The sequence below is a fragment of the Vicia villosa genome, linkage group LG1, assembly GCF_029867415.1.
Source record: "Vicia villosa cultivar HV-30 ecotype Madison, WI linkage group LG1, Vvil1.0, whole genome shotgun sequence".
NCBI lineage: Eukaryota > Viridiplantae > Streptophyta > Magnoliopsida > Fabales > Fabaceae > Vicia > Vicia villosa.
Window position 1 is genome coordinate 203,856,345 of NC_081180.1, and position 9,863 is coordinate 203,866,207.

Here is a 9,863-nt window from a genome sequence, read left to right on the forward strand (position 1 = left end):
CGAGTAAAATGGCAAAGAGAAATGCTCGGATTTCCATTAAAACTGATATTGCTACAGTTCCCATATCCTTGATCCTCTCAATGCTTTGCTTCAGAAGGGTAATGGTTGGATTGATCCGTCTATTCTGCCAAGGGCGTATAGTGGTCTTTGTGAAGGATATTCAGACTGCAACCTCTCGCTTTTGGTCCCTAACTTTTGCCTGGATCGCCCTTTCGAGTTTTCAATCCAGCGGGATGCCCCTTTTTGCCTAAGACGCCCTTTCGGGTTTTCATCTTAGCGGGTTATTCTTTTTTTTTTTGTTTTATCCCTAATTTTTGCCCAAACCCTTTTGGTTTGCCGGGATGCCCTTATTTTTGCCTAGGTACGTCGACCTAGCGGGCCTTTTATGCGTAGTATTTTTTGACTGAGTCTGAATTGACTGGAAGCGGAACGTCTTCCCCATCCATCTTTGTCAGGATTAAAGCACCACCTGAAAATGCTTTCTTCACAATGTATGGTCCCTCATAGTTGGGAGTCCATTTGCCCCTTGGATCGGTATGAATTGGCAAGATCTTCCTTACGACCAGGTCACCTGTGTGGAATTCTCGAGGCCGAATTTTCTTGTCATACGCTTTCTTGATCCTCTTTTGATACAACTGGCCATGGCAGATAGCAGATAAGCGTTTCTCCTCGATCAGATTGAGATGATCAAGCCTCGTTTGAACCCATTCTGTTTCATCGAGTTTGGCGTCCATCAAGACTCTCAACGAAGGAATTTCCACTTCGACAGGTAGTACGGCCTCCATACCGTAGACGAGAGAGAAGGGAGTTGCCCCGGTTGAAGTACGAACCGAAGTTCTATAGCCATGCAAAGCAAACGGTAACATTTCATGCCAGTCTTTATACGTTCTAACCATCTTCTGGACGATCTTCTTTATATTCTTGTTAGCAGCTTCGACTGCGCCGTTCATCTTTGGCCGATAGGGTGATGAATTGTGGTGTTCAATCTTGAACTCTTCACACAACTCTGCCATCATCTTGTTATTAAGATTGGACCCATTGTCAGTGATGATCTTGTTTGGAACCCCATATCGGCATATGATCTCTTTCTTGATGAAGCGAGTAACGACTTGCTTGGTTACGTTCTTGTAAGAAGCAGCTTCAACCCATTTGGTGAAGTAGTCGATAGCAACAAGAATAAATCTGTGCCCATTCGAAGCTTGTGGCTCAATCCGTCCAATCATGTCTATGCCCCACATAGCAAAAGGCCAAGGCGACGTCAGAACATTCAGAGGAGTTGGAGGAACATGAATTCTGTCAGCATACACTTGGCATTTGTGACATTTCTTCACATACACATAACAATCACTTTCAATCGTCATCCAATAATATCCTGCTCGCAAGATCTTTTTGGCCATAGAATGTCCATTAGAATGAGTTCCAAAAGATCCTTCATGAATTTCCCGCATGATCAATTCTGCTTCGTGTCTATCCACGCATCTGAGCAAAACCGAATCATAGTTTCTTTTGTACAGGACGTCTCCTGACAAGAAGAATTTGGATGCTAACCTTCGAAGCGTTCGCTTATCACCAATCGTAGCATCTTCGGGATACTCTTGCTTCTCAACATACCTCTTGATGTCGTAATACCATGGCTTTTCATCATACACATCTTCAGTAGTGAGACAATGAGCAGGGAACACATGGGCAGGCTCTTTGTAACGGAGGATCCTTATGTCTGGCATTTCTTTAGGGGAGCTAACTCTGAACATAGCTGCCAAAGTAGCCAAGGCATCTGCCAATTGATTCTCCTCTCGGGGGATGTGATTGAAAGTGATTTCCTCGAAAGCGGGCAGCAACTCCAAGATGTAGTCCTTATAAGGAACTAAATTGGGGTGTCTTGTCTCCCAATCACCTCTTACTTGATGTATAACCAAGGCAGAATCCCCATACACCTCAAGGATCTTGATCCTCATATCAATGGCTGCTTCGATGCCCATTATGCAAGCTTCGTACTCTGCGACATTGTTGGTGCAATCAAAGCATATTCTAGCTGTGAAAGGAATGTGAGTTTGATGAGGAGAAGTCAAAACTGCCCCAATACCATGGCCCATAGCGTTTGATGCACCATCGAACGTGAGAGTCCATCGCTCTCCTGGCTCGGGTCCTTCATTATCATCTAGTTTCATGATATCCTCATCAGGAAAGTCAAACTTCATTGACTGATATTCTTCCAATGGTTGATGAGCAAGATGATCCGCAAGGACACTTCCTTTGATGGCCTTCTGTGTGACATACTGGATATCATATTCTGATAAAAGCATTTGCCACCGGGCTAGTCTTCCTGTGAGGGCCGGTTTTTCAAAGATGTACTTTATCGGGTCCATTTTGGAGATCAATAGGGTGGTGTGAGTCAACATATACTGCCTCAGTCGGCGAGCAGCCCATACCAAAGCACAGCAAGTTTTCTCGAGCAGTGAGTAGCGGGATTCACAATCGGTAAACTTTTTGCTCAGGTAATAAATGGCGCACTCTTTTCGACCAGACTCGTCATGTTGGCCCAGCACACACCCCATAGATCCTTCAAGCACAGTTAAGTACATAAGAAGTGGCCTCCCAGGAACCGGAGGCATGAGAATTGGTGGCTCTTGGAGATACTGCTTGATCTTTTCGAAGGCTTCCTGACAATGGTCATCCCAACGGATATCTTGATTTTTGCGCAGCAACTTAAAGATGGGTTCACAAGTATCAGTGAGGTGAGAAATGAACCTGGCTATGTAATTCAACCTCCCAAGGAACCCTCGGACCTCTTTTTCACTCTTTGGTGCTGGCATATTCTGTATTGCTCTTACTTTATCAGGGTCGACCTCAATCCCTCGTTGGCTCACAATGAAACCAAGTAATTTACCAGATCGCACCCCAAAAGTGCACTTGTTTGGATTAAGCCTCAACTTGAATTTACGCAACCGAGCAAACAGTTTCTCAAGATATACTAAGTGTTCCTCCTCAGTTTGGGATTTTGCAATCATATCATCGACGTACACCTCAATCTCTTTATGGATCATATCATGGAAAAGGGTTACCATAGCTCGTTGATATGTTGCACCAGCGTTCTTAAGACCAAAAGGCATCACCTTATAACAATACGTACCCCACGGAGTGGTAAAAGTAGTCTTGGTCATATCTTCAGGAGCCATCTTTATTTGATTATAGCCAGAAAAACCATCCATGAAGGAGAACACCGAATACTGAGCAGTGTTGTCGACTAGCACATCAATATGAGGCAGAGGGAAATCATCCTTCGGACTTGCCCTATTCAAATCTCGGTAGTCAACACACATGCGTACCTTTCCGTCCTTCTTAGGAACGGGTACTATGTTTGCAATCCAAGGAGGATATTCACACACAGATAAGAAACCAGCCTTCAACTGTTTTTCAACTTCTTCCTTGATTTTCAAAGCCATATCAGGTCGAGTTCTTCGTGGTTTCTGTTTTACCGGCGGACATTCTGGTTTGAGAGGTAGCCTGTGCATAACTATATCCGTGTCTAAACCAGGCATGTCTTCATATGACCAGGCGAAGATATCAACATACTCTCGAAGCAACTCAATCAACCTTCTTTTTACATCACTTTCCAAAGCGGCACCTATCTTGACTTCTCTCTTTGCTTCTTCTGAACCGAGGTTGATGATTTCTATGGCTTCTTGATGCGGCTGAATAGATTTCTCCTCTTGTCTCAAAAGTCTTGCCAATTCTTCAGGGACTTCACAATCTTCCCCATTATCCTCATCAGCTTGGTCAATTGGATTCTCAAGGATATTAAGACGTGGAACTGTAACATTATCATTTTTGATGGGATTCGAGCCGGATCTGCACGATGGATGATTTATGCCTTAGAATGCCACACATAAAAAGGAAAAAAGGAAAAAGCTTTGCCATTTTTTGAAAAAGTTTTTAAAGTAAAAACAAAAATGAAAGAAATGGAACAGTAATTGCATGCGAAGATATGATTTTCATTCAATATTAAACAAATTGAAACACATGGGGGGCCCTTCTTTATACAAGAGGTCAAAAATGCTTAGGGCGAAGCATATGACTTATTGAAACAAGAAAATTACATCTTCATAAAAGTGACTTTGGGGATGTCCAAGATAGTCCAATTGTTGAGTTCCTGTCCAGGCGCAGTATTGCAAATGAATCTGGAGAGATCTTCTTCATCATCATCATCCACGGCGAGAACCTGACTTCCAGAACTGGTGCTTGCACTGACGAACACTTGAGAGATGGGGGGAATCACCTTCTTTCCAGAAGTTATGCTGGGCTGAGTAGAGGAAGATGGCTGATACCCAAGGCCATACTTGTCTCGCTTCTCATGAACATCAATCAGCTTGCCCCAGGCACTATGGGGAGTACCAGCTTCTAAGAAAGCCTTAGCATCATTTAAAGACGAGAGGGGCGCTCCGAGTTCCTTCTTATTCTCGATCACAGGGAGCTTGTCAACTGACACAATCTCTAAGGCTTGAAAAGGTGTCTCTTGTATCTCTCCCTCCACTTCAACATAACGGTATGATGCCAGATTATTGACTATCAAATCCTCTTCACCAGTGATCACAACAATCTTGTCATTCACAACAAACTTCAAACACTGGTGGAGAGTAGATGTCACAGCTCCAGCAGCATGAATCCAAGGACGACCCAAGAGGCAAGTGTATGAAGGGTTTATATCCATAACGTAGAAGGCAATGTAGAACATGTGAGGACCAATCAAAACAGGTAGATCAATTTCTCCTTCTACGGACCTTCTAGAACCATCAAATGCTCTGACACTCATAGTGCATGGTCTCATCATAATCCCATCCATACTCAGCTTAAACAAAGTGGCCTTGGGCATCACATTAAGAGAAGAACCTGTATCAATCAGAACTCGAGACAACACAGCATCCAGACACTTGACGGAGATATGCAATGCTTTGTTGTGTGCTCTACCCTCAGGTGGAAGTTCATCATCAGAAAAACCCAAGCAATTACCAGCAGCAATGTTGGTCACAACCCCTTCAAACTGAGGCACGGTAATGTCTTGAGTCACGTGAGCGGAAGCCAGAACTTTCATCAGAGCATCTCGATGAGCTTCAGAATGTACCAAGAGAGACAAGATGGAGATCTTGGCTTGGGTCTGATCAAGTTGGTCAATCACTTTGTAATCACTTTTCTTAATGATTCTCAAGAGTTGCTCGGCATCTTGTGCATTACGTGTCACAGGAGGATCAACAGCAACTTGCTTTCCTTTTGCTTGTGTACTAGCCTCTTTATTGGTCTCTTTAGGAAGCGGAGGAGGGGCGGCAAAGATCCGACCACTACGGGTAATGCCACTGGTGCCAGTAATATTAGTGATGCTCGAATTACCCACTGGAGGACAATCATATTTCTTCCCTCGAATATACACGGCATTATAACTCCAAGGAACAGCCTTAGAATCATTCACAGGAGAGGGAACAATAGACGAGGTTGAAGGAGTCGAAGGAACATTTGGAACCTGAATAACCAATGGAGTCCTCGGAGCTTGAACGACCAAAGGAGTACTCGGAGCATGAATGACCAAAGAAGTGCCCTGAGTCTTTGATATCTCAGCAGGGTAGTAAGGGATCTCTAAAGTAGCCACATTTTCGACAGGAACAACCCTTTCCACTCTAAGAACACCTTCATCCATTAGTTTCTGGATTTCCTCTCTCAACCTAATGCATTCCTCAGGATTAGAAGAACATTGCAAACAGTAGTCATGTAGTTCACACAGAACCTTTTGTTGCATAAGATACTCTCTGACAACTGCTAGCGGCATCCTAACCTCATTAACATCATTAACTAGGATCCGATCCTCACATAACTCAATAGCATTGGTCGTACCAGCATGAGGAGGCATAGGATTATTCTGCACATTAGGACCAGTAGGAGCGAACGAGATAAGCTTGTCATCAAGGAGATCCTGAACCTTCAATTTGAATGCTCTACACTTTTCAATAGTGTGGCCTGGAGCCCCTGAATGAAATTCACATCGAGCATTAACATCATAACCGGGAGGGAGAGGACTAGGTGGAGGTCCAAGTTCACGGAGTTGTACCAATTGACCAGCAAGCAACTGAGGGAGAAGCTGAGCATATGACATCGGAACCGGATCGATACGCCTATCTTGGAATCTTGTTCTTTGCGGGCCCCTTTGACCTTGAGGCCTAGGGTTCTGTTGACGATTCTGAGGAGCAGCAGCTTGTTGTTGTGGTACGAAAGGCTGTTGGGGTGCCATCCATGGTTGTGGAAGAGCAGCAGCATATGCCTGAGGGACATATGGACCAGGAACAGCATAAGGCATCGGATAATAAGGAGGCGGAACAGCAGAATATGCAGGAGCTCGGCTTTGGTCAACAGAAGCGGTGCTAGTCTCACCTTCCTTCTTCTTCACAAACCCAGAATACGGCTTCTTACCATTACCACTTGAGTTGCTAGGATTAGTAACTCCTTGAATGGTACCAGCTTTGACACAGTTCTCAACCCTCTCACCAATGATGACCACATCCGAAAAGGAAGGAGAAGTATTACTAACCATGTGCTGAAGATACGGCCCTTTCAGAGTCCCCATAAACAGATCAATCAACTCGCGGTCCAAAAGAGGAGGTTGGACACGGGACGCAAGTTCACGCCACCTCTGGGCGTATTCTTTAAAAGACTCCTCAGATTTCTGTGACATATTTTGTAGCTGGGCACGGCTGGGAGCCATAGCAGTATTGTAGTGGTATTGTTTCAAGAAGGCATCGACAAGTTGTCCCCAAGTACTGACATTAGACCTCTCAAGTTTCATATACCATTCCAACGGGGCTCCAGTGAGACTATCCTGAAAGAAATGCATCAACAGAGGCTCGTTCTCAGCATGAGCAGCCATCTTACGGCAGTAGGAACGAATGTGAGTCTCTGGACAGGTGACTCCCCTGTATTTATCGAAATCTGGCACTTTGAACTTCGGGGGAATAACAATCCCAGGTACCAAGCACATAGCAGCAGTGTCGAAACTCGAAGTTTTAGCAACCTCAACAGCTTTAAGGCGTTCTTCGAGAGCTTGGTACATCTTAGCAGTCTCGGTCAACTCAGCAGTAAGATCATGTTCAAGATCAATAACCTCATGGTGGTCGTCCACTACTTTCAGTGTCTCATTAATAGGAGTCTCTTTAGTTTTCACCCCTCCGTCAGCAGAATTGGCAGGAGTATCTTTGACCAAACTAGCGACGCTCTTTCTGAGTTCATCCTGTCCTTGAACGACGGCATGGAGAGTCTCCATAAGTTGGGCCATTCTTTCCCCCATAACATCCATATCCCTACGGAGGGCAGCTTGATTCTGTTCAAATTGTTCCATGATTCTCTCGTTGCTCCTGGTGCGGTAAGGATGTAAGAAAGTCAGCTTCGTCGTCGGGAAAGAAATCTGTTGTGGAAAGGACCCCAATTAGTTTCTTGTGCAATAACCTGAAAAATGCAATGTGATAATGTGAATGTATGAGTGCATGTGTGCATATGATGTGTTGTGTCATTTTCAGGGTATCCAAAGTAAGATTGATAGTCAAGAACAAATAGCAACGTGACGAGAGAGATATCAAGTGGAAACGGAAAGCAATTCATTTCATTCATAATAGCCCCCTAAGGCGAGTGGGTTCAAACACAAATAACAATGTTCAAATACAAAGAGCAATAGAGACCCCATCCAACAAGTCTGGTGGTGATCTACAAACAAAATTCAATTATCAATTCATCTCAATGTAGAACAAAGGCCCTCCTTGTCTGAAATGGGCATCACTCCACTTCTTTGTTTCGTCAAATAGCTTCTTAGTCGCCTCCCGATCTCTTCCTTTGACAAGGCTTTGGATCACTTCATCCTTTCGGAATAACTGTGTGTCTAGATTCTTGCAGCAATCCCTAAGTTCGTCACACCCTTTGCATTCTGGGATATAGGTCTTCTCAAGTGCATTTGCTTCACTCATCATTTGGTCTCTGAGCTTGACATTCTCTTCAGCTAGTCGGGCGGTGCGGAGGTGACTTCCTTTCAGTTGGGTCTCAAGGGCTATTCTCTGAGTGGTCTCTTCTTCCAGTTTCTTCTTCATGGTCCTCAACTCATACTTGGTTTCTTTCTCCAGTCGGAGCTTGTGGGCTTTCAGGTCTTCTTGATACTCTCGTCTGAGCTTCTCTTTTTCTTCCTTTATAGCCTTTTCTGTAACCTTTTGAGGGTCTTCAGTAGGAGCAACAACAGCTTTCCCGTCCTTTTCAGTTCTAACTCTCTTCCTGGCTTGAGAAGACTCCCCTTTGAGAGTTTTAAGTTCACGGGCCAGTTCATTCTTTGTCTGTTTAAGGAAATAGCGCTTCAAATCCATATCCCTATCTTTCTCTTTCAGTCTCAAATTGGCGACGCGGACCTGGTCAAAACGTTCTCTTGATACCATAGTTTCTGATATCTTCGGAGGTTGTGCATACAAGAGAGGAACTTCCGGGAATGGTAACAAAAGTGTCTTGACTCTCTTCTTAACCCAATCGGTATAGGGTTCCATAGCAATGGCATTCTTGGCTCCCAGAGTGGATCTCTCACCTATATGAATGTTATTCCAGGCCTTCCTGATTTCCTCAAGCGCTATAGGGTCAGCTCCCTTCTCAAAGTATACGGATTGGTAAATCTCCCTATCCGAAGGCCCACTCTTCATGGTATAGCCCAACTGACGAAGAGCTAGAACTGGGTTGTAGTTAATACATCCTCTTGTCCCAATGAGCGGGACGTTACCAAAGTTTCCGCACCTGATAATGACTTCAGATATGCCTGTTCGGAATTGATACCATACGATGTCGTTTGCAGTAAGTCCCATGATTCTCTGAGACCATTTCTGAGTAGAGGTAACAAACGGACCACTAGCAGGCAAGTGAGATTTGAACCATTTATATAACAGCGGCAAGCAACCTCGAATAGCCCCCCTTTTACCATGCCGAGAGTGAATAGAATAATACGTGTCAGCCAATAGGGTGGGTATTGGATTCTTGTCCATAAAAAGACATATAGCAGCCAAGTCCACGAACTTGTGAATGTTGGGAAACATCACAATTCCGTAGATTAGAGCGGCCAAAATAGCATTGAAAGCCTCCCATATCCCTTTGTCGGCAAATTCTTGAGCTTTTTCAACCAGGAAACTCATGTAGAAGCCATGTGTATCACCCTTCTCCTTCCAGTTATCATGAACATCTCCCAAGCTCAAATAAAGAGCGTTGGCAATGTAATCCAACCTAGGTTTCTCTGGGACACAAACAAAAGGCACTCTGTGTTGAATCTTGATGTTGAGGAGGCAAGAGTACTCTTCGAGAGTGGGAGCCAGCTGATAATCTGAAAATGTGAAACAACGGATATCTGGGTCGTAGAACTGAAGAAGAGTAGATAAGGCCCATTCGTCGACACGCGAGTACAGAAGAGATAATATGTTGCCATAGTTGTCACTGAACACTGTTTCATTATGGCCAGTGACCAATTCACCCAATTGCCCCAACTGAACCATACCCTCACGATGGAAAGTATAAGTGTGTGTGCGCCTTGTAGCCCCTTGATTGACGGTCACGTTGTTATCCATTCTTGACAGAGATTGATATTTTCTGGATACCCTGAAAAAAATGACATGCAAATGAGAATTAACTTTTTTCTTTTCTTTCTTTTCTTTCTTTTCTTTTTCTCTTTTTTTTTCTCTTTTTTTTTTTTTGAAATGTAAACATGCTATGATGAAAATGATGCAGATTGGGTCCCCACGACATAGAGGGACTAAGGCAATAATTCTGAGCAAGAAGATATCATAGGATCAAAGGTCCGGCATAGATCAGAGAGC

The 9,863-nt window shown here is 44.1% G+C and overlaps 1 protein-coding gene across 1 annotated transcript; it reads right to left on the minus strand.

Annotated features, from left to right (window-relative positions):
* Nucleotides 1–7,688: 7,688 nt before the first annotated feature.
* On the minus strand, nt 7,689–9,614 carry LOC131593337 (uncharacterized). Its single transcript, XM_058865813.1, has 2 exons — nt 8,131–9,614; nt 7,689–7,737 (listed from the first exon to the last, which is right to left on the minus strand). Exons 1-2 carry the CDS (start codon nt 9,612–9,614, stop codon nt 7,689–7,691), a joined length of 1,533 nt encoding a protein of 510 aa, XP_058721796.1.
* Nucleotides 9,615–9,863: the final 249 nt, after the last annotated feature.

Bases quoted from the DNA above. Each gene is read 5' to 3' on its own strand.
- LOC131593337 (XM_058865813.1), bottom strand. From the start codon at position 9,614: ATGGATAACAACGTGACCGTCAATCAAGGGGCTACAAGGCGCACACAC. The intron at 7,738-8,130 runs GTATGAGTTGAG...TTTTGTTTGTAG, and splicing joins CGACTGGAGAAAGAAACCAA to ATCACCACCAGACTTGTTGG.